Consider the following 26,036-nt stretch of genomic DNA (forward strand, 5'->3'; position numbering starts at 1 on the left):
AAAAACAGTACTACTGTATTAGACAGACCTTAATATCATATATCATGATCATGACGGTCTAATAACTCTGGTGCAGAGTATATATATTCAGGAGGAACGGATAAACACATGATGTCCATTGATGCTAGTCCCATTTTTTAGGTACTCAAAAGGAAAACTGCATAGAAAATGAAAAATATAATTTTAAGTCATGTTAAGTGGCATTAAAATGTATGTCCTAAAGATATAATATTATTTAGTAATAGCAATTTCAAGGAAACCCTTGCCCGTGTAAATATCAACCAACGTTGGACACGGGCCGGACAGCTGGGTCCCTGAAGCGGCAGCAAGAGGGCGGGAATAAGGGAGAAGTTGGGAGTTTGGGAAGCGGACGGAAAGGCAGCAGACGCGGTTGTCCCTCAGGAATTTCTGACAGTAATGGAAAATATTGAGGCTCAGTACTTCAGTGTAGAACAACTCAACAACGTATCTTAACTAGAGTCTAGGCGTAGTTCCAGTCAAGGTTTTAGGTTGACTTGTAAGACCGACACAACGGTAACGGTCAAATCAATGAGTTCTGCCGACAACCGACGTATCGTCAGAGAAGGACACAGGAATGGAGGCGCAACGGTAAGGACAGAGGTCTTCCTTTCGGTTTAGAGAATGTAAAAGCCGTGATGACTTATCACCAATAAGTTAACCTGGCTTGGAGTAACGTTACCGAACTCCACTTCTGATTGGTTGCTTGATAGTCAAACTAGTTGTAACATGTTTTATGGACGTGTGAATAATACCGTAATCTAACGTTCAATGCGCAACATATGGACCTGTCGCTTTAGTTGGTTTACCGTGTGCGGAGTTAATGCTGAATGACACACACACACACACAACACACACACACACACACACACACACACACACACGGGGAGGCTTGACCGAAGTCAGGTTGTTGTGGTCCACGTTAAATGAAGCACATGTCTTACACGTGCAGCTGTAACGTTTTTGTGGCTAACATATTGAGATAACGCTTCATGTCAGAGGTAGTAGCTCGTCTGTGAGTGTGTATACATGAACAGCATTCACTAAATTGCCAGATTTTTGACTGGAGTTTGGTTTGAGAACAGCAGCTTACTCAAACCAGACTTAAGAAACCCCTTTATGTGTTCCATACTGTCCATGGATATGCATTTGTGTTGCATTAGGCATTGAGTCATTACATTAAGACCATTTACGTGGTTTAAAATAGCCAGACTATATGATGGGATGTAGGTTACCTGCGATTGGATTAAATCTGTCTACACACAACCTGTTGACAGGCCGGCTGCAGGCTGTAGGTCCAGCCAATTGGGACTTTGGCAGGTTAAAGCGGACTTCCATGTGTCAGTCTGAAGTGATTGTGACAGAATGAGTTACACATGACGCGTTGACCAACGTGTCTCCGAGCAAATGCATACAGTCAGACTTTTTGTTCAATGAAATGAATAGCATCTTACGTGCTGAATCCTTGATGTACATATGACATCTTCTGTATGATGTTTGACAGCTCTGCAGCTTGAAACAGGAGCATTGAAAGGCAACGAGATGACGTCATTTTGAAGCACAACATAGTCCAGGAAGATTTGACAGATTTTTATGCACCTACAGAATGTTTGTCATATTAATACACAAAATAAGATGTGTTTTCCTGTACTGAAATGAGTGCGGATCTCGGAAATGTATCAGGATTTAAAAATGCAATCTTTCTGGGTCTTAGATAAAGGGAATATCAAATACAATATGCATAAAAACAAGTCTTCCCTCCATGGCTTTTGTGTGATTATCATGCATTTTTCCATCTGTATCGTTACAAATATTAATTTACTATCCTCAAGGTGTCAGCTCATTTTTGATACAGTAATAATATCACTTATTTCCTCATTCTCATAGGAGAAGGGGTTTGTCCAGAAAGTCCGTTCTCCTCCCTCGGCCCTAAATGACTCACTGGAGGGAGAGATCCAGGCCTTCCTCATTGATGAAGACCAACTCCACACGTATGACGACCTCACCAAAGTCAACCCAGTGACCCCATCAACAGGTAACACATGATTGATCAACAAAGATTCCCCCTTCCACCTGATTTGATGGCATGGATCTTAAAATCTCTAGTGAGTGCAGAGCATTGTGCACTGTATCTGCTTTTATCCATTAAAACACAGCCAGTGTGACACAGTGTTTCCCAGCTCGTGTCACCTTGGATTGCAGCATTTGCTGTGTATTGTTTAACCAACATCAACATAAAATGTGCTCGGTCACGATAAAGAGAAATAAGAAAGCAGGAGTTCTGCAGTGTACACAATGAGAGAGCTCAGGTTTCAGACGAGTGAGCCAAGGGCATGATTTACTAGCTCATGCTTCCCCAAAACAACACTTCAAACTACTCTCTATAGGAGAAACATGAAACATAATATCTTAAAGTGGGCAACCTTATTTTGTCATTTTACTGTCCAATGCCGTGTCTTTGGCATTATTGGTGTAGATTTGCATTTATATTTCGTTCGTTTCAGCCTTAGGGAGAAAACATTTCAGCTTATTAACAGCAGAGGTCAGGGTGGAACTGCTGTATATGTTTTAATGCTGAATATGCTGCATCTGTTGTATGGATCGAGTTGTTTTATATGGATACAGCATTTCTTATAGATAAACATATCTTTACCGTTTTATTGCTGCCGTCTCCTCTGGTGTTATTTACTGTTAATGTCTAATGATATTTCATGTTTCCCTTCGTTAGTGCTCAAATGCCTGCAGGCCAGGTACAGCGTGAAGGTGTTTTACACCCATGCTGGCTGCACCTTGGTGGCCCTGAACCCCTTTCAGCCAATCCCAGACCTCTACACCCTGGATGTGATGAAGGAGTATCACGGCGCTCCTCAGCCTCAGGTATTATATATATTATATAAAACAAATAACCACTGTAACTTATGTTTATTTCTCTATAGGGCTTTTTTCAATGATGTTAGAGGAAGATAGATTGTGGTGCATGCAGGGGTGTGAGGGTGGGGGCTTTTTTAGACTTTGGCTTTTTCAGAGGGTTTGCTGGACTTTCAGGAAGTCATGCACTGATGCAGACTTGCATGCACTTGTATGAGTGAGTCAACAAGTCAGCATCAAGCAGTATTTTTTACTAAATTTGCACAGTTTCAAAGTGCAAAGAACCATCAACAATGCTGTTTTGTTCCTCCAGTTTCTTGTCTGCTTCCTTTTTTCAGCAACAGCGTCAAAGTCAAACTCATTGAAACCTCGTGAAGTCACCGATGGCTCTCCCAGAAGTCTACAATGACCCGTATCTTTAATGAGGATACTTTTGCCAACAGGAGTTCAAACCTCATATCTTTATCGTGGCAGAAGAAGCCTACAGGAATGTTCAGGGTCAGCTGGAGCCGGTGAACCAATCCTTGGTGGTCAGCGGGGAAAGCGGTGCAGGAAAGGTAACCGGCACATAGTGTGCTATGCTTCAGGAATACACGTGACCTACTTAGGGTATTGGACAATTTACTGTGTATGGAGAAAAAAAATCACTTCTGGCCCACAGGAAGTGAAGTGAAGTGATGTGAGAGATTTGCTTTTCTCTTACATCCCAGTTTTTAAATGAATCATTCAAGTTTTTTGTTGTCGGACCGTAAAGGCAACTTGAAAACGCTAAATAAACTTACATGGCATTGTGTCTTAGTTTTTCCAATTTCACATACCAGTTAGTTGATTTATTGGGGAAAGAAATATAAAATTGACAAGGAAGATAGTCTGCAAGAACAGCTGCTGGCAGTTCATCTCTGAGGAAAACACCACTGATATGAGCAGGTCTGGAATAATTGAGGAGATGTGAGACGGTTAATTCAATTAATTGATCGTCAACTATTTAGATTTGTGATTAATCACGTAAGTCATGTTTCCTGTCGCCTCTCAGGACCTGCATGTCAGCAAACAGTTTGAAGTTGTGCTCTGGGAACTTGTGGCGGGCCTTTCCCTCCTCACATTGCAAACAGAGGCGATGGCTGTCGATCACAGGGATCAGTAGAAACGTCAGCGGCCTTTTGATTTGTTTTTCTTCACAGACGTGGACGTCCCGTTGCCTGATGAAATACTACGCCACCGTGGCTGCTTCCTCCTCTGTGGTGAAGAGTCAGGACACGGTGGAGAGGATCGAGAGGAGGGTGCTGGATTCCAACCCCATCATGGAAGCTTTTGGTGAGATGACGAATGATCGCCGGTGTCAAGTTGATGTGAAAGCAACCGCTGCGTACAGTCACTGAGTCAGCGCTTTACCCCCCATGTAGGCAACGCCTGCACGCTACGGAACAACAACAGCAGTCGCTTTGGAAAGTACATCCAGCTCCAGCTAGACAGGTACAACTCATGCTGCTGCACTTGCTTCTCCACCGCGTGGGAGAGCGTCCGTTCAAGCCGTCGGTCGGTTTAACCTGTTATTTTGTACATGAAGGTGTCAGCTGTTAGTGGGGGCGTCTGTGCAAACCTATTTGCTCGAGAAGACCCGGGTTGCCTGCCAGCTGGCTAATGAGAGGAACTTCCACATCTTCTACCAGGTGAGGGAACCGGTCTGCACGTGTCATTTCAGTCTAACATCACCACATTCACGTGTGCAGATGCTGAGACCGTGTTTGTTCTTCAGATGATGAAAGGGGCCACAGATGAGCAGAGGAAGGAGTGGAAGATGCTGCGTGAGCAATGTTTTGCGTGGCTGCCAAATTCAGAAAAAACTGTTGAGGGTTGGTATTTCATTTCCATGTGTGTTTCAGCATGTTTTGTCTTTTTTATTCTCTAAAATGTTTTACGTGCTCTTCATGTTTCTGCAGAGGATTGTTTTCAGGAGACTGTCGAGGCGATGGTTCATCTGGGCATTAATGCAGAAAGACAGAGACAGATATTCAGGGTAAGATACTCGTCATCTAACCCCCAATAGTTAGCATCTATAAACATTTAATTGATTTAAAAACCAATGTAGTAGTGAGCAAGTAAAAGGACCTTTCTGACGTGTAGAATTAACAATTATAACTTCTCCTCTGAAGACATGTTTTATAATATTGTATTATTAACTATTTGTGCATACAGGAGTTGCAGTTGACAAATACATTAATAAACATGTATATCTCCTTACAACTCCATTGTAGTTATGGCTGGGTGATATGACCAAATTCTTCTGATCAATTTCCTATCTCTGTATCGATATGGCGTGTTTTCTGGAAACTCAATGCATAGATAGCCACATTGTAACCACATTGTTTTGTCAATAACATACTTTAAAAAAGGTAGTTCATAAACTTTAATTAACTTACTGAGGATGTCCTCATTTTATTTAGAGTTTCATTTGAAATTATGGAGAGAAAGAAGAACTATACACTGAATGTTTACATGCACTTAATAAGACCTTCATAACTTACATATTTCATAGATATTTGAGTTAGTATGTGCTTGTTATTATGAATTTAAGCAACATGTATCGTGATGTCTCGTGTTATAACACAGCTTTACTTGTAGTTTTGTTACATGGTGTGTTTTAAATGTTTTTCTACTACTTATGAATGCTAATATTGCTGTTGAAGTAAATTGTCTTCTGTCCATCAATTTTCACTCTTTTCCTTCCCTGTAAGCACAGAATATACTTTGTGTTTCATTCTGAGTGTTGCATTGCAGATACTAGCAGGGATTCTGCAGTTGGGCAATGTGAACTTCTCCTCTTCAGCGGATGAATCTCAACCTTGTGCCCTGGATGAACAGTCCAGAGGTATTGCATCAGATTTAATCTGAGAGTTTTTCAGTCGTGCATAATGACGCTCAATAGAGTTTCTTTTTAAAGAAACCTAAAGAATAAAATCCACGACGCCCCGAGTGAACATGAACTGCGCAGTGAACAGCGCTCCTCTCCTCTCGGTGTTGTAGACTTTTCCCAGAGAGCCGCCGAGCTGCTGTGCGTCCCCGCCGAGGAGCTCCAGATGTGTTTGAGAGTGAGGACGTTGAAGGCGGGGAAGCAGAGCGTGCTGAAGCCCTGCGCCCGGGCCGAGTGCAGCATGAGGAGGGACTGCATGGCCAAGGTCATCTACGCCCAGTAAGCACGAGGAGCTGATCAGCTGACTGTTAACATTATGTGGAAAGGAGCTTGTTTTTGTCCTGTGACGACGACTTTGTCCCCAAACACTCGTTTCCACCAGACACTGAAATGTGAAACCATCATGCCCTTTTGTTTGCAATAAACAGAGAGGAAGTCATGGCTGTAAATCCCTCTTCATATTTACAGGCTGTCTGTTGGTTTTTTTGTGAAAGGAGTAAGAGTTTGAGTCTTTTTCTCACAGGTTATTCGATTGGCTGGTTACGTTCATCAACAACAGCATATGTGCAGACAAATCCACGTGGTGCAACTTCATAGGTAAAGACTTTATTGTCTTTGACTTTGTTGAATATGAACACATATCTATTTGTAGTGTATTTCCCCAAAGTTTTCTGCTCCTAAACGGACACGTTCCTCTCTTCTCTGATCTCCAGGAGTTCTGGACGTGTACGGGTTTGAATGTTTCCAGATCAACAACCTGGAGCAGCTGTGCATCAACTACGCCAATGAGAAACTGCAGCAGCACTTTGTGTCTCACTATCTCAGAGCTCAACAGGTACGCAGAGACCTCTGGAGAGCCGTCGGTTCTCTGGCTGACGTCGATGCCTCCGACATCCAGGAGGCTTCGGGAAATCTGTCGATTTGCAAACAGAACAAGTTGTCGCACTTCGTGTCGCGTCAAACAAATGTTGTGTGCTTGAATGTGTCTGTTTATCTCCGCTGCTCCCAGGAGGAATATGTGTCAGAGGGCTTGGAGTGGTCCTTTGTCAAATACCAAGACAACCAGAGCTGCCTGGATCTTCTGGAGGGAAGTCCAGTCTGTGTGTTTTCTCTTCTGAATGAGGTACGCTGCTCATTTATGCAAGTGTGACTGTTTTCATTTGTTTAATTGCTTAGCTTTTAGGATATTTTAACTAGTATGTAAAGTGACTTTAAGTACTTGGAAAAGCACTATATAAATAAAATGCATTATTATTATTATTTTAAAAAAGCGTTCCATAACCTGCACGCCAAAAGTAAACATTAATAATGTTAAAACAAACTACAACAAAACTAAAAACTAAATAATAATAATAATAAAAACTTGTTGTTGACAGTTTTTAAAGAGAAGGAAATTGTACATTTTATGGATTAATATTTGTTTTATGTTGAAGTCAGACAAGTATTTGTCCCCAAACACTTACTTTCCATGCATTCACTTTCTGGGTTGAGAACATTATCGTTGAATAAAAGTATCTGTCCTAAGAGAAGGTTGACACCTCTCCACTCGTCTGTCCTCCTCCAGGAGAGTCGTCTCAATCGAGTCTCGGACGCAAAGACGTTCCGGGTTCGCTTGGAGAAGGAGCTCCGCGGTAACGCCAACATCAGCTGGGACAAGTTCAGCAAGGAGCCGCACTTCACTGTGGCCCACTACGCTGGCAAAGTCCACTACCAGATACAGGGCATGGTGGAGAAAAACAAGGCGAGAACAGCTTTTTAAAATCGTGTACGAAGCTTTCACCGCTGATCCGTCCGCTCATCCGCTGCTGGGTTCTGTCGTTTTAGGACCCGGTGCCACCGGAGCTCACCAGCCTGCTGCAGAAGTCTGACGACCCGCTGCTTCACCAGATCTTCACCGAGAAGGAAACTGAGAACCCAGCGACCAAGGGGCTCAGTAAAGTCACCGTGGTCTCCAAGTTCAAGGTGGGAGCCATCTTGAAGCCTCCATCTCAGGTTCCAGTAGCTGTAGCTGTTTGTAGGTCAGAGGTACTGATTCATGTCCTGGTTGCAGAACTCTCTGGAGAGCCTGATGAAGATCCTCCACACCACAACTCCTCACTACACTCGCTGCATCAAACCCAACCCGGACTGTAAGCCGCTGACCTTCAAAAAGGAGGAGGTAGATGTTCTTTCTTTTGCAGCAGAGGCGATGCTTTCTGCTTCCACAGAAAGAGGGAAGGTTTTAATGGTTGTTCCTCGTCTACTGTCAGGTCATCATGCAGCTGGAGGCCTGTGGGATTGTGGAGACGATTCATATCAGTGCTGCTGGCTTCCCAATAAGGTGTCTTTGTTAACTTTTATTCTTAAAGAGATAACGTGGGGTTGTATGAGGTTCCCGTATACCTAAAGTAGATGGCGGTCAACTTGACCCCAGTTTGGAGAAACAGACAGCGGCAACGGGAGCAAAGCAATGTGCTGCAACACAAATATCTTTACAGTTATCTTGTCTTCAATTCATTTATGATCTCTTTAAAGCCCCAAGACTCCTCTGACATAAAGAGTCATTTTACCAAGCAGAACACGTGAGTTGTTGGTCTTCCATGGTGAATACAAACCTTTAAAACACAAAAGTCACACAATAACACAACCGTAGGTCTCGATCGAGGTGAAACTACTGTCTGTGTTGCGGCCTTCAAGAGATTCAAGATGAATAACTTTATGTCCTCGTAGATTAATACGCTGCACAAGTGACTCATACAAGCCCACTTAAAAAGAAAAACTCTCCTTTTTACTGTGTGTTGTGTAGTGTTTTTGCTTGACTTGTTATTTCTCTTGTACAGAATTCCTTTCAAAAGCTTCATGCAACGATACGGACTGATTGCAAAACATTCGGTTTCCAAGTCGGGGAGCGTTGGTAAGTTCAGTTTGTTACAGGATCAATTCACGGTCATCTTTGGCATGTTTACTGATGACAAAGAGTGATTCTATTTCCTCTTTTTAGGTCCGCTGATCTATTCACATTTCCCTTCATTAGCCCTTTAAGTAAATGCGACCCTCAGTTCTCTGCTCTCCTGGGGACTTTTCCATTTGGTGTATAAAAGCAGGACTTTCTAACCAAATTTGCAACTTCTTATGAGCTTTACAGGTAAATGCATGAACCTCTGACTATCAGAGCTTTGCATGTTTCATGTTTCTTTACTCCTTATCAATGCATGCTTTGACTTAAGTCATCCTAACGCATGATTTAGCTGCTTTTTAGCCGTGCTAGCAGCATTGTTGGTCTGTGCCAGTCAGTCAGTGTGTCTGCCTTTGTGTTACACTATTGGATGGATTTCTATTCCACAGAGAAAACTTATTGACTTTGATCTGCTTGCATGTCTGGCACCACCCTGATGCTTACATTTGAGGACTTTAGTGAAAAGTATATGGCATAAAATGAATTTTCCCATCGGGTTGAACTATAATAACTCTGGTGATTCCCACCAGGAGGTAAAATACTTTGCTTTATGACCAAATAGCAGCAAAACTATTACAATTCCCATCGGCCTCGGCAAAGGCTCGAGAGCATGGTGAACATTATATCTGCTCAACATCGGCTTGTTAGCATTTAGCTCAAGTACAGCCTTGTTAACTTGTTGCATGGATGTTGAAGGAACCTGCTCACTGATCACTGAACCAGGTTTGTCATCGCATCAGAACCTGTGGAAACTTTGCCGTGTGCTGTTGGTTCTGATGGATTTCTCTGTGCTCCCCTCACGCTTCACCAGTTTTTACCTCACTGACTGAATACTATGCCATTACTTTGAATTATGTCTCTAACGCTTCACTCCAATTGTCCCTCTCAGATGCCGAGGCCGACAGCAGCGGCGCTCTCCGGCGAGCGGTGGAGAAGCTCCTCGGCGTCGTGCTGCAGCACAAAGCGTTCGACCCCTCACACAACGGCGCCGGCAAAAAACCCAATTCATGGGTCCACTGCGGGAGGACTAAAGTGTTTCTCACCCAGTTGATGGTCAGTCATTTAGACATCCTCACATGGTTTAGGGTCTTTTTTTTTTTTTTTTGGAGTGCTGACCTTGCCCGGCTGTTGTCTCGCAGCTCGACTCTCTGGAGGATCAGAGGAAGACGATGCTGTCCCGGTGTGTCTTCACCATCCAGTGCTGCTGGCTGAAGCACCAGCGCCGCAGACGTCACGCGCGCCATCAGTCTGCTACTCTGATCCAAGCAGGTAAACTCTTAATGCGCTGGCCGCGTCCCACCGAGTGGACTCTGTTGAGCTCTGTCGCCTCGCTCCCACGTAGTGACCTGAATGTCTGGCCAACGGGATCCAGCTGGCACAGCCGGTACGCAATGTTTGCAGGATGACGGTTTATCCCCTTCCACGGCAGCAGAAGTTGCCACAACAGCTCATCTGATTAACGGGAGGACATAAACCGTTGTCTCCACAATGCAAAGACTGCGCGTGCAGAATGAACGGCTTGGTTAGATGTGCTGACTGTGTTTTGTGCCTCCCGCAGTGGTGCGGTCCTGGCTGGTCCGGAGGCGGATCCAGAGATGCAACAGAGCCGCCGCGGTCATCCAGAGCACCTGGAGGAAGTGGAGGGTGAGATATCTAAAGGACACATATCGCATCTTGTGTTTTCTTGCTTATTCATTCGTGGCTTAAAGTTATATAAACACGTTTTTTGGGCTCCAGAGCGATGTGAGAGAAATCTTGTGAATATCCTCAAGTGATGTCCCCTGAGTCTGCATCAGTTGGGGGAAAAAACAATCTGTGGGTGTGGAGTTAGAAAAGAGTGATCTCACTAGAAACTCCCCATCTTTGCTTGAGGCTCGCTGCTCCAGGCTACGTTAGCTGCTCAAGGCTACGTTAGCTGCTACCTGCATAACACATCCACATCGCCAACCTTATGAGTTGCATCATGGGTAATAAAGGCCCAGTTTTTACTGTCGACGAGCAACGCCAACTCTCTCCAGGGACACAAATAGCCTAAGCAATAGCAGTGTTTATTAATATGCACTAGCCTTGTTTGAAACAACAGAAATGTTGTTGTAGATTACATATAAAGTGTTTTTGTTTTTGTGGCAGGCCCTATTGAAATCCTTGGCCGACGCGGAACTGGATGACGCAAAGGACCTTGAGGAGGAGGACATGCCCGTGTTGAACCCTGAGATCAGGGCGCGGGGCTCCGTGCAGCTCTCCTCCATCCAGGAGCCCGTCACGGTGCGCGGCTGGCCCATGGGCCTGGCTCTGGCCTGCACGCCGTCCATCACCATGTCTCTGACGGCCACCGGCTTCCAGAAGATGGTGTCCGTGATGACCTCCCTCCACCTGCCCTCCCGGAAAGGGGGGTATACGGTGAAGCCCAATCAGTCATCGCAGGAGCTCACCTCCATACGGGCTCAACCCAAGGTGAGGGCGCGTGGCTCTGTTTCATCTCCCGTCAGGTTTCTGTCATCCGGATTTCATCTTTGGTCATTTTAGATTTAATTTTTTCTCTTTTTTCCCCCTCAGAGATCTGTAAAGCTGCACTATCGGCGATCTCCACTTCTCTACGCCGACACGCAACCAGACATGAAGAGCGACGTGACGGGGTTCAACGCCATCCTGCTGGAGAGAACTTTGTAAGCATTTCCACTCTAAAGGTGGATTTTATGAACATGTGGTATTGCAGTGGAGCATCTGCTCTTCCTTAATCTGACAGAGGGACCAAACCTGTTTGAATTTTGATGCTGTCATTTTGTGAAATGAAAGTCATCATTCACAGCTTTCTTGAAGAATGCCAAATGTGGATGCACCCTGACATGTTAGAGAAGATGATGGTTCGGTAAGAACCTCAGCATTAATCATCTGTAGTCACCTAAAGGCTCCAGAGACTAAAACATTTAAATAAAGTCATATCTGATTCTAAATCAGACAGTAGACAGTGGAAACCTGAAATTAATTTAATCAGCACCTTTTTAAAACAGAGGACTGCAGGGTTTTGTCTTAATTTTCTCTAGAACTTCTATTGATCAAAGTATTGGGCCTTTGACGAGTGCCTTTCTTAAAATCTACACCCGAATCACAAATGGGCTGTACATGTATTTATTTAAAGCTAATTATATATTGTTGTTGATTTGTGGGTGCAAAAACCCAATGGGTCGGAGGCAGATTCTCACAACATCGTGCATTTATTTTGAGTGTGATTTATGTGTGTGTGTGGAAGAATTAAGCAAGAATTGCACATGTAAAGCACTTATTGCACATTAAACCACAGACCTGCTCACATATGGACATGCATGAGACATTACACCTGTGAAACAGGGATCGGTTGAACCCAGGTTTATTGAAATTGCTGCTTTTTTGTTGGATAGTTTTTTATACAGAAATCTGTAAATATATTTTCCTAAACCACGTTGTGTGGATTTTAATCCGCTGCAGTCCAAAGCATTAATCCAAGTGCTATACAACACCAAAGTTTATTTACACTACTGCTTTATGTATGAGAACTCACATCATTATAACCATCACGCTTTACTATATTCAGAATTTTAATATGCAGAACCTCTTTTTCTGTACGTTATGTTTCAAGTTATTCATGTAGTTTAGCATGTTTATCATCTTAGGTGCTGATTCCATGCACACAGCCGCTGTTGATTCCTTTTATATCTTCATTTGCTTGCTCTTAACCTGTTTCTTTTGAAATGTGTATACTATTACCAGGGGTACCAAGGGATTGATGTATAACTTGAAATGTTAATATTTAAATGTCAGTGTTAATAAAAATGTAATGGATCCTTCTTCCTTTCCCCTTAAACTTTGTTTACATGTGATCAGCTGTTCGACAAGTGACTTGTTGTTATAGCTGCACTGTAATGCTTTAGGCTCGACTGAGGTCATGATAGTTTAAAAATTATTTATTTGAGCAGTAATTACTGTACAGGACAGACAGTAAACATCAATAAATTACAGTAACTAAACTTCATGCTAATTCAGAGACTTTATAAAAATATATTCAGAAGTGATCTGAGAAACTAATGCAGGCACAATTTTACGAATCCGCTTCATTGGGTGTCAATCTGGCTTCCATTTTCGACAATTTTCAAACACCGATCTGAAAACTCAACAAACAGCGGCTCCTGCATGGCGGCCTTCATAGCGATGTCTTTGCTGTCTGCGCTGTCGATGCAGCGCAGGAGCCGCCTCAGATGAGGGTTGATAAGAAGTTCTTTGAGCTCTTTGGACTCACCTGTAGAGAAATACAAACACACATATCGACATTAATATTTTTGAAGACTTAATTTATGTGGTTATAAGTGAATACAGGAGTTGGATGAGGTGAGATGTGATGTATTAAGAACAGACGAAAGGTGCCGTTGGATTAATACCCAACAGCTTGAGTCTCTCTAGAGGCACTTTGTCAACGATGTCCTCTTCGTGCAGAAGATCCTCAACAGACCACGTCTCTGCAAAAACCAGAAAAAAGTGAATAAATATTTCCAGCTGGCTATCTTCACATGCATGCACAAAAATATAAAGTAATCAGATTAAGACAAAAACATTTGTTAGATTACATTTATGTATTCCCTAAAGCAGATTGTTAGTATGTGCTTGTTATTATCAACTTAGACAATGTAATGATCATGAAATATATGATTTCATCACTGTGTGATCGCATGATGTTGTCCAAGTTGTCAGTCAAAGTTATATTTGTTTTGTGCGTTTGCTGACACACTACACAAAAGAAATAGAATCAGAGAATTAACACCATACCAGAGCTGAAAGAAGCCGAGGCTTCAGGATCAATCTGTGCAGGCGGCTCAGCGGGGAGGCAAGTGTCTGAGGACAAACAAATAATTTAGATCTTGATATGAGCAGCGCAATGTGTGTCAAGTATAAAAGCAGTTTCAACAGCCCAGAACTACATCACTGATTAACTGAGCTCAGGCTCATTTACCTTTATGCTGCTTATAACAGCCAAGTGAACAACTGGAAGAGAAGAAGAAAGGCGTCATTAAAAACAAACTCATCTAGCAGATCATTATGACTCCAAAATAATAGGTTAACACAGGGACATCAGTACTTAAACTGTGTGTAAGTGTCAATGTGATCTTCTAAATAGGGGATGGCACATTACTAACAAAGTACTAACATATCGTCTGAATGATGAGTAAATGGATCAATTAATGTATCAATCACAACATGAGTTATGATGTGTTTAGCAGCGGGAATAGTGGCCTGTGACGTAGTTCCTGTCCCATGTGGTGTTGATGTCCAAATTGTTTTGCGCGTGTCACGGCAGCGGCACACGCGCATATCTCTCTGGTTTCTACATTTTTAGTGACAGCCTGAAACTGGCACGCGCCATGTACGATGATAAACGTACGTTAAATTACAGCACTGCGTAATTTAGCTTTTAGCGTTAGCTCATGGTAGATAGATTTGTGTCTTTAGCCAAGCAACCCGGTCGCTAACGGAAGGCTAGCTTTCAGGAAGTTGTTATAAGTTACTTACTATCTTATTTTGCAGGCTGGACATTTGTATTTCGGTGTGTGTTCGCTGCACACGCTGCATATCTGCATCCTGACGCGGAGAAACTCAATAAGAAACGAACAAATTGGTTCATATGCTCACAGCTCCTCGTGCGTGCGTGAGGACCAGGAAATGGATCATATCAATTCCGGTTGGGAAATCATCCCTTCAAAATAAAAGTATTTGACTTGTAGTTGCCCATTTCTGCCATTGGAGGAAGGAATAAAGATCCGAGTGTAGCGAACCCCTCCGACAGGTGGTCTTGGACTTTAAATGTGTTTTATTTATTACAAAACCAACATAAGAACTTGTTATTCTACGGGGAAGTGCTAAACCGCTTTATCCATTCAGAATTGACCGTTTAAACCGTAACTCTAGCCGTTAAACGGCGCACTCCGACTTCCGTTTTAACTATATTTTTCACCTTCAAAATAAAAGCACATTTGCAGACCAAAACAAGCAACAAAAAACAATCAAATTAAGTGGAGTTATTTACACCTATAAGTCATTATATTGAGATACTATTTAAAAAATAATTACTTAGCATCTCATAATTAGGACTTAGTATCTCATAATTAGAACTTAGTATCTCATTATGAATGTGTATTTAATTAGAATCTCATAATTACGACTAACTATCTCATTATTACGATTTATAATCTTTCTTGGCTACAGGTCATATCTTTGAGCATTTTTGAAAGACCTGCCACTTGACTGCTTTGCACTCCTCTGGGATTCTGCTTTTAGAAAAACTAAGAACACAAAACAAACCTGTAATGCACAAAACCAGCTCAACTAATAGTTTATATTATTATTCCCTTATGAGCAATATACATAAAACACTCCAAGCTGGTTTAGTTAACATCATTTTTTATTGAATCAAAATACAGTATAATATATTCAGCACCCCCATAAATGACTACATCTACTGTTCCTCTATATTATCAAGCGCACACCACTGACCTATCTAGCTCAACACAACACTTGCATGGCTGTAACTTGAGAGAAGCAGGTCTCGCTCCAGAGAATGGAACGGAGAGCTGTCACGTGACTGATTACAGGGCCTGTTCCTGGTGTCACGTGACTGATTACAGGGCCTGTTCCTGGTGTCACAGCTCTTCTCTTCACTGGGTCAGGCAGGGAGGGCAGGGGACCTCGGCAATGGGCAATATCGGGAATCCAATTGTCTGTCCGGATCTGTGTGAAGATCAGAGTTAAATGATGACGTAGTCAGCTTGTTAGTTTTTAAGCCAAAGTATAATGCATTACCTAATTGGTAGCAGTTTAAAAATGTTGTTTTACTGAGCAGTTATGTTGAAACCTAATCGCAACAAATCCGATTTTAAGGTATCAAGAGAAGGGATTGTGTGCTGTAAACGTAACATTTGATTTCTTTATGATTCGAAACGGAAAAGAGTAATAAAAACATGCAAAAATGGAAACGCTTGGTCCATTGCATATGCTCTAGTCTGCATATTAGAGTGACTTAATAGGTGGAACAAAGCAAACTTGACTTTTGGCTGTGACTACACCAGCAGGCGTCGTTCGTCTGTATTTGTGTGAGGACTCTGCTGCTCTCGTCTGCAGGATGTCTTCAGTTGCGTAAATATCCAAGGAGGATGTTTTTTTACGTCACAAAGGCCGATTGTATATGGTAAATACAACAAACATCTCAACAAATAATACACACAAAACATTGTTACCTGCAAACACCGAAAGCCATCAAGACAGGATTTTGATTCTCCTGCGTTTCACTTCGCTGTTGTGAAATTTTTCTGCGATCTTCCTCTCGTGTCCGGAGGGACAATGGCGGTTTGTGTTCAGCTCGATTTCTTTCTTGGATCTCCCTTTGCCACAGGCATGGCACGAGTACTCGAGCAGATTATAATAGTCATATTGATCGTAATATGTTTCCTCAAAAGAAACGAATCTTTCCATGTCTGTCGCCATTAGGAGACGGAATGCAGCAGCTTTTACCAGGAGAGTCTCTGAGCGTGTCAACAGATGAGGTCACCCTTTGTTTATATACATGTAGTCACGTGATCCAGGCTGTGCCACTTTTAGACCCGGAACATATGGACTGTATGATTTAATACATGTTTTATTTGCTGGTTATTTGAAAATAGTGCTTTTCATTGTTTGTTCTACATGTATTTTCTCTTCATTTCAGCACGGTTGTCCTCACTTACCATGTTGGATTGAATCTTTGTGTTTTTTTTATTTTCTATTTATTTTTCTTCTTAGTATTTTAAACACCCGTGTGCATGCACGACAAATTAAACATTCCTATTGAATCAATATTGAGAATCAACATAACTGTAATAACAATGTTTTAAACAGGCAAGTAAGCACGCTTAAGGATCCCTGCGACTAAAATGTGTTTGCGATATAGAAATAAATAAATATTCAAGTAAGTTTTAGTAATTTACGCTGCATATAGTGCGGTTATTCTCTCTGGCACGTGAAATGCACTTAACTTAAGACACAAACCATGCTGACCACCTTCCACTCAGCTGTCTAGCCATACATGGGATAATACATAACCTTAAAAGAGATCATAATGAACACTGCGCGTTGTTAGAAACCCCCGCATGACCCACTTTGCATGCACATTGGTTGATGGAGATGTGGCCGCATAGAAAGCCGGCTTTCTGCATGTTTCGCTCCTCGGCGCAGCGGCCCGCCCCCCGACGGTGTGGCACGTCCTGACGCCTTTCCACGTCGCAGTCCTGTCTCAGGCGAACTCGCTGCGTATGTATGCGTGTCTCCAGCTAGGCCAGAGAGTGATGGCGGCGCCCGTCCTGAGAGTGTCCACCCCTCGGTGGGAGAGAATAGCGAGGCTTCTCGTCTGCCTGTTGGGCATACTGCTGTCTCTATACGCCTTCCACGTCGAGAGGGAAAAGGCTCGGGATCCGAGTTTCAAGGCCATGTGCGACGTCAGCAGCACCATCAGCTGTTCGAAAGTGTTCAGCTCAAGGTAATTTGAATTCAGCAAAGAGCGCTCAATGAAGCTGCCCCGCTATTGTGCCAATCTGGGAAGGGCTGCGCGGTTCAACTTGTCAAAGGCTCGCATGCTAGCGTCGGTGCCGGCTGCTCGCTAGCGCGCAGGCTAACTGCAAGCTGTAGCAGCAGCAGCCGGCGTGCCGCGCCGCGCGAGCCGGCACTTGGTGAAAGAACCCCGAACGGAACAAGTTAAACTTTCGGCTCGTCGGTTAACGAGAGCACGTCGTTAGCTGACGAGCTCGCCCAAGCTAACCCTGCTAACCCGTTAGCGAACGCAACCCGTTCGATAACGTTCTCCTTAGCCGGTTACGGTTAGCTGTCAACAGGGAGCCGTCAGCGCTTCACCCAGCCAATCAATCGATTCGTTGCTGATAGGCTAGCTAACGGTGACCGGTCGTACCGGGTGCTGTGTGTTTATGAACAAGGGGGGCGAGGCAACACATCTGTAACGCACAACTTTAGCACAAAAGTTGACTGCAGCTTGTTACGGACCGACGTGTGTGTCTGTGTGTTTTCGCCGGCTGAGTCCATTCATTCCGCCGCTTTCTGGCGGGCTAGCTGGCTTCGTTTTGGGTGATCCGGGGCAACTTTTGTAACCTTGTAGCTAGCGCTAGCTGTCACACTGGCTGTCACTAGCTGCCGTGCTAATGTCGGTCAGTCCTGAAGGAGGGCTGAACCCACGGACGGTGCACCTTGACGCGGAATGGCCACAGAGGTCAGAGGAAGGGACGGTGACCCCTCACAGTGTCAGTGATGCTAACCGACACACGCTGATACCACACAGCTACACGGTCACATGGACAGTGTTACTTTAGCTCACTTCATGAGTTGTTAACTCCCAAAGACTTTACGTTTGCAAGCAATCAGTCATTGAACCCCCCTTTCGCCTCTAAAGGTGACAGCTCTCCCATGAAACACATGCTGTCCATGCACAGCTCCACTGTGGGCAACTATGATTGACTCAAGTTAACCCCACCTAGTCTCCAGTTGGATGAGTCTTTGCAGGCCTCGTAGCATCTCTGGAATGTAACCTGTCTAGGTAATGTAAGATGAGTGAGACAGACAGTCCGGCCTTTGTCACCCAAAATGAGCCGCGACCCGTCAGTTTAGAGTGTGTTCCCGAATAATGAAGTGAGGACTGAATGAAAGACACAACTTCTTCAGATGAAGAATCCTCACCGTTTCTACGACTCATCTAGTCTCCGCTGCCATCAAGGTTTCTAAAGGGAATATATTTGGTGATGCAGCGTGTCGCACTGTATTTGTGAAGTAGTATGTCATTTATTATGGTAGAGCTATTTTAAAATGGTAGAAAAGTTGCACGGAGGCTTTGCAACTTGCTTCATCCTCGACTCTGTAATAGCGCTCTTTGCAAATATTTGAAAGTGCGGCACACCTTGATGCTATGAGCATGTGGTGTAAATACGGTCTGAGTTATTCATCCAGCTTCTTATCTGCATGCTCCTGCTGTTTAGTCTCAGATGAGACATTAAACACTTCAAATAGTCACACTGATTTAAATATTATGTTCACCAAAACACGATATTCAAGAGTAACTGGAACATGAATAGTGATGTACCGATACAGATGAGTGTGTCCTCAGACTTGCTTCTATGCTTGAACTCTGGAACTTTCCCATTAATTAATGTGACATGAGAAGCCAAACAGGGTCACTGCTTTGCACATGGAGGAGTTGTTATATTGTGCAATAACTTGAATGCACTCTCATAAATGTTTGGAGTACCACAGAGGAAAAAAACCTGTTTCAGACAATGAGATGAAATATATAAAAATGTTCCCTGAACATGTTGAGTAAGTTCCCATTGAGTGAAACTTTAAATAGCCTCAGCATGATGACTGCACTCCTATCTGATCTCTGGCTGTGCTGGATGCTTGTTGTGGTTGTTTTGGAAAGAACTCTATCAGTACATTAAACATAAGCTGCACAAAAGCTTTAATTTGACGATGGCTCAAACTGGAACGAGACCTAATGTGTTGCAGAGGTTTAAAGTTAGTCAACAGAGCGGTTTCTCCAGCGTCTCCATGGTTCCTAAAGTCACAACCTTAATTATTTTTTGCCTTTTTTAGGGGCTTTTATCTGTTATATGCACTGAACAACATCGGAGAGACAAAAAGAAAAATAAACGTTTCAGCTTTGCAGCATTTGTTTTCTCCCAAAAAGTCCAGATTTAGTCAATTCATTGATTAGTTGAACAAAGAAAATTGACAGCTATTGTTTTGGACTGTTGGACATAATCCCATCTGAAAATATCATCTGGGACTCTGGGAAACTGTCATGAGCACTTTTAATTTACCGTATTTTTAATTTTGTCTTTTTTTTTGTTACTGTCTTGTGACTTTGTTGGCAAAACAATGATTCCATAAAATAATCAGCAGATTATTAATTAAATAAATATGTATTAATGGCAGCTCTTGATCACTGAACACTCACACAGACGATATTAAAGCTTCCTGGAAAACAAACATCAGGAGGAACCGCGTGTGATCGCTGCATAAAGCTTTTTCCTTCCCAATCCCGTCTTTTACTTTGACTCATTTGGTTTGAATAGCCTTCATCTGTGATTCATGTTTACTTTGTTGGAGTCTGTACTGAAGTGAAGCTGTAACCGCCCTCTTTGTCTTGGTGTGGTCTAGGTGGGGTCAAGGGTTTGGACTCCTGGGCTCAATATTTGGAAATGACAGCGCACTGAACCAACCCAACAGTGTCTATGGGATTGGCTTTTATGCCTTTCAGCTCCTACTAGGTAAGATGTGATTTAATTCAGTCGTATATTGTTGCACATTCAGGTGACACAACTCCTGATCCACTGCATTAGCAACTAGTGCTGACTCTACACTTTGCCTCCCTCTGTCTTTGCTCTATTTGCCAACATTGACTCTCATGACCCTGACATCATACATGGGGACATGTGTAAATATAATAATCTAATCACAGGCGGCTCATATTTGTTGAAGCTCACCTGATCAATATGATCAGCTTTTTGGACTTTTCGTTTCTACCCAGACGGCGGCGGTGACGTGTCAGTAGAGTGAGGGAGGTGATCAATGACCTACGCTGCTCTCCAGTTCAGCGGCCCGCTGTAAATTTGGCACCGACCTTTCAGAGTCATCCTAAACATTTCCCCTTCGTGTGACTGGTTTTAACGCGGTCATGCTGGTGCGCCCGCCGAGCGGCCCGCCGGCCCGCCGGGCCACCTGGCGCTGGCACGGAACAAGAGCTCCTTTTAGCCACAGCCGTTAGCGCTCATTTGACCGACACAATAGCGGCCCAGTTAGGCCAAACCGCTACAGCGGGGCAAGATTTCCATATTAAAGGCTCCGATTCAGAAGTTTTATTATTCTCACGGCCTCGGACCGTTCAATATTTGACTCAAGAGTCTGAATATTCAACGTTTAACCTCAATTATTACCAGAAAACATTTGAATACTGCGAAAAAAAGAACTGTAGCGTACACTCAAATGTTGAAACACGACTAATGCCAAAGTTTTCCCATCAAGGAATCTCTTTTGGACAATCAATAGAGATATAAACCAACAGAATGACCATCAATAAATCCATTTGAATGGTCGGTTATTAAATTGACTGGATTAGTACTTCATCACAAACATGCAAATATCGTCGGGGCGATCGTCCATAATTGATTGGTGCTCATTGATTGGTGTTGCATATGGCATACATCTCATGGAAAAATCTTTTGACAAATGATTGATTTATTTCCCCTCATGGTCCATATGGTCCTCTCCAAAAACATAAAGTACTACCTGCCTGTACTACCACAACCTCTTTAATGTCTGTTAGTGGTCGGTGTTATCACCTGTTTGGATTCAATTACTTAATATACTTCTGGCTAGTTGAATCTAATCATCATCATAATAATAATACACCATTTATTTGTGGATAATCTGAGTAACTAAAGCTTTAGAATAAAAGTAGTGAGGTAAAAAGTACAGTTTCTGAATCGTAGTAGAAATACAAAGTACATCAAAATTATATTTAAGTTCGGTACTTGAATAAAAAGTTTTTCCACGGAACCTCGCGGCATTGTTTTTATGTCAAAAGTTCATATTCTACGATTAGTAATCAGTGAAAATGACAATCAGCGTTGCTGCTGATTCTCGTTGAACCCTCGTGATGTGAGGTCACGCCTCTCTGAGGTCACGCCTCTCCGAGGTCACGCCTCTCCGAGGTCACGCCTCTCCGAGGTCACGCCTCTCCGAGGTCACGCCTCTCTGACCTCACGGCGCTCAGACACGCGGCGTCCTCGAGCTTTTAGGCCGACGCGCCAGAAAGCGTTCGGCTAGGTCTTCTGCCCGTGAGAGGAACCGGGATCCGACCCGCTCGGCCTTAGGTTGTGACGAGAGCCGATGACGTTTCAAAAGCGCCAACGCGGCGGAAACTCATAACGCCTGAGAACGATGACGGCGCCTCATGTGACGGCGGGATGACGCGAGCAGTGTTTGGGCAGAAAGTCATCACGAGGAGGCGGTTTGCATGAACGCAGAACCGTCAGAGGCCCGAAGCTAAAGAGCAGACTCATCAGGTTGTTTGTAGTTGCCTCTGTTTATTCTTCTTCTTCTTCTGTGGTTATTTGCCTAAGCTTTAGTTGTGTTTCTCGCCGTAGGAATGACTGTCAGTGCAATGGCCGCCCTTATTCTCATGACGACATCCATCTTGTCGGTGGTGGGCTCGCTCTACCTGGGCTACATCCTCTACTTTGTCCTGAAGGACTTCTGCATCATCTGCATCACCACATACGCGCTGAACTTCATCCTCTTTATTCTCAACTACAAGCGGCTGGTTTACTTGAACGAGGCCTGGAAGCAGCAGCTTCAGGCCAAGCAGGACTAAGCTGTGGAGAGCGGCAAGAAAAGTGCGACAAACAAACAAACAAACGTAAGAAAAAAAGAAATGTGACCTCTGAACATTTGACTTGCCACCAGGAGACCTTGCTTCCAAACGATGTTTATTCTGCTGTGTTTAAAAAAAGAAAAGAGAAAAAAAAGGATAAAAGAAGAAGAAGTAACTTAAATGTTGGGGCCGGACATCTCAATGTTGCAAACGTGGAAGGAGCTGTAAGTGAAAGATGATTTCTCTTTTCATTTATTTTTCCTTCTTTAACATTGTACTCACCTGAGGAAGAGGCCGGCTGTGTGCACGGCGTGTGTGCACGGCGTGTGCACGGTATGTGTGTGTGTGTGTGTGTGTGGGGAAACACATCGACGGCGAGCGACGGAGGACGGCTCTCTTTTGAACAAAAAGGATCGCAGGACGGAAGAAAACGGAACATTTAAGGGTTTACTTGAAGCGGTTAGAAAAGGTCCTTCTGCTGCACAGCGGATCTGCACTAAAACCCAGAGCCGGATAAATGTGTCCCAAAATAATAATAAAAAAAGAGAAAAACACTCATTAGGTTATCCTACAGTCTGCAGATAAGGTTCAAGCGTGAGGGGCGGGAGGGATTAACGTTTATACAGGATAGTTTGTTTTCATGTTTACACTTTGTAGTATGTTTCTTTTCTGAAGAGGACCACTAACCACACAGAACAATGTGAGACGAGTGTGTGTAGAGCAGATTGTTTGTTTTGCTATTCTGTAAATAGCTGCTGAGCAATACTCCAGGCTAGATTGTGATTTTAGTGTTGACACAAACCTTTAAGGACAAAAATGAAGAGAAAAAAAAAACCACCAACAAAAACATCAGTAAATTGGGGAACAAAATAAGCGATAAAGGTCACCTGTCGGGGGGGGGGGAACGAGCTCGGGACGTCCTGCGTCCTGACGGCGTGCGGTTCAGAGCGGTAACGTTTCATCTGAAGCACCGACACAAACAACGACGGGTTCTGCTCACCAAGTTTGCATAAAGGCACCCTCACTCTTTTTTTTTTTTTTTTTTTTGGAGGGGGGTGGGGGGGTTATTATGTGAAAAGCATTCCTGACCTCCACACACACACGTGGGATCCATAAAGACTTATGTGCCTAAAGGAGTGTTAAGGTGAATTACCTTAATTTCTTTTTCTGTTTTTTTTTTCTTCTTACATTCGGGAGGGAGGGGGGGTAATATGTTAACACCAGGTCTGCTCGTTGTTTTACTGTCACAGGTCCAAGGCTTTATTTTTATGATCACAGTTTTGTAAGTTTCCGATACCAGTGAAGTGTTTCTCCCCGACGGTCTGGCGAGGTAGCAACGGCTGCTGCACTGTGACGCTCTGCATCATCTCGCCGTTTCAATGTGTTAACGCTCTCCTGGCTCCTGCTCGCGGTCCGGCCTGTACTCATCTGATGTCAATTGAGCGGTAACGGTGATCTCGCCGAGCTGAGTTGCAGTTCATTTGCAGGATGTGAACACAAAAAACAAACAAACAAGTAATGCTTTATGTTGACGTGAGGGGGCAGAGGCGTAACAGAGCGGCGCTCAGCCATATGCATAAGCAGAGGGAGTGGGAGATTATTCTGGAGACGTCCAGGCCGAAGGGACGCCAGCACCCAGTGACAGTCGGACCATCGTCTCTCTTCCATCCAGCATCCACGGGTTTTACAGCATCCCTGCCCGTCAGGTGCACGTACACGTCTCCTTGCTTTGAGCAGGTGTCGGCCGTCCGACCGCCTCACACTCAAAGATCCAGAGCAGTCGTAGTGATAACTGTGTGTGATTCATCTGTGGCGTCGAACCGGCTCGCTCATAGTTCCCACGACTGCTCGTCTCCGTGCCCCTTCCTCTCTGAAGTTCTCCCTGACGGCCTCCAGTGGGGCGAGGGCTGTTGAAGTATTGATGATAGCAACTGCCAGGAAAGTAATCTCAGCGACGTGTTCCCTGTGATGACCCGCGACGTCGCCGCTCGTCTATGAAAATGGGAACTGAGGAGGGATATTATCAAGTGAAATTGTGTGTTCATTCATGTTGTGACCCATTTACTTCATATATATATATATATTACATATGTTACATTGGTGTTGCCCATTTTCCAAAGCACAGTAGTTTCTCCCTCCACACCAGGCAGACGGTGGTTTCTGTTCACGATGTGATTCACATGAAGAGATGCTTCCAGCTGTTAGTCCCTCACAGTGGAGACTTCTATACCGTTCACCATGTCCATGTTTGTCCTTTTGAGTTTCAGCAGAACTGTTTTAATGTGATGCAGTTGGGCATTGAGTCTTCATACCCTGCTGGACAACCTTAAAGGAGCACTCCACCTCCTAACATGCACTCTAATACCAGTTATTCAAAAGTGATGCCGCAAAACCGGAAATATGTTTTATTTATTCAACGCACTCTTCTTCCCCGTTGAAACCGAGGTGGTAGTGGTGAACATAGTGTACGTTGTAGGACCCCAGACGTGTTCAGCATCCTCTTTAAAAGTGGATTTTCATGCCATACAGACAAGAGGGAACCAGCGGCGGCCTGGAAGAGAAACTCCTTCAAACACTGGTTTGCTTTGGAAAATGGTCGGCGGTCCTGTTACATCGGCCCCGTTGGTAGTAAACTGACCCAAAAACATGCACCGGTCCTTTGAGTTAAACCTGCCGTCCGGTCCTCCATGGAGCGACTGACGCATCATTTCTTTGAGATCTTCCGTACGCAGTATTGCCTCGTCGGGCTCGCATCTGGTTCTGTTTCATCTCTGGAAAAAGGATGAACAACCGCACTGTGTTGTGTGTCTGGTGAGGCCCGTGAACCCGCATGTAGGACACGTCTCCCACGGACTCACTTGCACAAGTCAAACCGACACAACTCGCTAGTTACAACCGCTTTGGGTCCGGTCATCTGCAGTTACAAGAAGGAAAAACAAAAAAAAGGGTCAGGAATTTGGATGAGTCAAAAGTTTTTAAACGCGTGTTGTGTTATGGTTTTAATGTCAGAAACGATCGATAGTTCATTCTCAAGAATATTCATGTCGGCCCTGAGGTATAACTGCCATGTTAGTTGCATCACCAACGCCAACAAAAGTGCCTTCTGTTTGATCACCAGGCCTCGAGCCAAAGACGAGCAACAGTCACAGCCTTGTGAAGGGAAGAACGGTCACGAGCGCTCGCCTTCCTTAAAAATGTAATCTGGTAAATTTGGTAATTCCCAAAGAGTTGATATCCAGTATCGGTGCATTGATCCATTTGGAAATTGCCAGACGAAAAGCCCCGTCGGATCCATGGTCATCCCCGTCCCCCTCCCTGATCTCCACTCTGTGATTATCTTTATTTTGTCTAGCTAGGACACGTCTGTTAGCGAAGAATACACTCGGTTTAAACTACATGATTGTAATGTTTTTTTCTTCATCCCTAATTATGCCCTTTAGCTGTATAGACTGTTAACATTCTGGGTTATTTTAGTAAAGAAATAAAAAGATGAGGGGTTTTTGGGGGGGGAGGGAGGCGGGCTAGGAATCCATGTGTCAGCATACAATGTTTATTAAATTTCTTTGTGGAGGAAAACTCACTGGGTTTGCTTCTGTATTGCCAAATATGTTTTAAAATGCTGTATTTTCTTACATGGAAAAGTGTTACATGAATGGTAGGAGGGTGCAAATAAAAACAAAAACAAAAAAAGAATCTGTTCAAATCCATCTTACCTTAAGGGAAAACTGTGGTTGACATGAGAACATTTTTAATTGTGTCATTGTCATGTGGAAATGATCCATTAAAACATTCCCTCTGAAGCGACGGCTCGTCTGAAGTCATTTGAACATTAAATACTGTTACAGTGACGAGATAAAGTAGATTCACAGCTCAAT

At 43.7% G+C, this 26,036-nt stretch overlaps 4 protein-coding genes across 4 annotated transcripts; 2 read left to right on the forward strand and 2 right to left on the reverse strand.

The window, feature by feature from the left end:
• Window positions 1-363: 363 nt before the first annotated feature.
• On the forward strand, window positions 364-12,546 carry LOC137803023 (unconventional myosin-XIX). The gene is made up of 24 exons (XM_068601272.1): window positions 364-609; window positions 1,906-2,053; window positions 2,747-2,895; window positions 3,330-3,443; window positions 4,068-4,200; window positions 4,290-4,359; window positions 4,454-4,556; window positions 4,643-4,739; window positions 4,827-4,903; window positions 5,665-5,755; window positions 5,911-6,076; window positions 6,321-6,394; window positions 6,511-6,632; window positions 6,807-6,920; window positions 7,362-7,538; window positions 7,622-7,759; window positions 7,848-7,955; window positions 8,047-8,117; window positions 8,617-8,690; window positions 9,622-9,785; window positions 9,872-10,001; window positions 10,291-10,376; window positions 10,863-11,186; window positions 11,289-12,546. Exons 1-24 carry the CDS (start codon window positions 550-552, stop codon window positions 11,400-11,402), a joined length of 2,904 nt encoding a protein of 967 aa, XP_068457373.1. The 5' UTR covers window positions 364-549; the 3' UTR covers window positions 11,403-12,546.
• A 112-nt stretch (window positions 12,547-12,658) lies between these two features.
• On the reverse strand, window positions 12,659-14,436 carry znhit3 (zinc finger, HIT-type containing 3). The gene is made up of 5 exons (XM_068601273.1): window positions 14,271-14,436; window positions 13,714-13,745; window positions 13,530-13,595; window positions 13,145-13,222; window positions 12,659-13,005 (listed from the first exon to the last, which is right to left on the reverse strand). Exons 1-5 carry the CDS (start codon window positions 14,336-14,338, stop codon window positions 12,821-12,823), a joined length of 429 nt encoding a protein of 142 aa, XP_068457374.1. The 5' UTR covers window positions 14,339-14,436; the 3' UTR covers window positions 12,659-12,820.
• A 705-nt stretch (window positions 14,437-15,141) lies between these two features.
• nupr1b (nuclear protein 1b) lies at window positions 15,142-16,304 on the reverse strand. The gene is made up of 2 exons (XM_068600961.1): window positions 15,992-16,304; window positions 15,142-15,485 (listed from the first exon to the last, which is right to left on the reverse strand). The coding sequence occupies exon 1, from the start codon at window positions 16,236-16,238 to the stop codon at window positions 16,011-16,013; it is 228 nt and encodes a 75-aa protein (XP_068457062.1). The 5' UTR covers window positions 16,239-16,304; the 3' UTR covers window positions 15,142-15,485; window positions 15,992-16,010.
• Window positions 16,305-17,027: 723 nt separating this feature from the next.
• Window positions 17,028-22,280, forward strand: vkorc1l1 (vitamin K epoxide reductase complex, subunit 1-like 1). The gene is made up of 3 exons (XM_068600664.1): window positions 17,028-17,265; window positions 19,947-20,056; window positions 21,935-22,280. The coding sequence occupies exons 1-3, from the start codon at window positions 17,042-17,044 to the stop codon at window positions 22,159-22,161; spliced, it is 561 nt and encodes a 186-aa protein (XP_068456765.1). The 5' UTR covers window positions 17,028-17,041; the 3' UTR covers window positions 22,162-22,280.
• Window positions 22,281-26,036: the final 3,756 nt, after the last annotated feature.

Source organism: Clinocottus analis, unplaced genomic scaffold (genome assembly GCF_023055335.1).
Source record: "Clinocottus analis isolate CAN_PGR_092001 unplaced genomic scaffold, fCliAna1.0.p SCAF_5, whole genome shotgun sequence".
In the NCBI taxonomy this organism is placed as follows: domain Eukaryota; kingdom Metazoa; phylum Chordata; class Actinopteri; order Perciformes; family Cottidae; genus Clinocottus; species Clinocottus analis.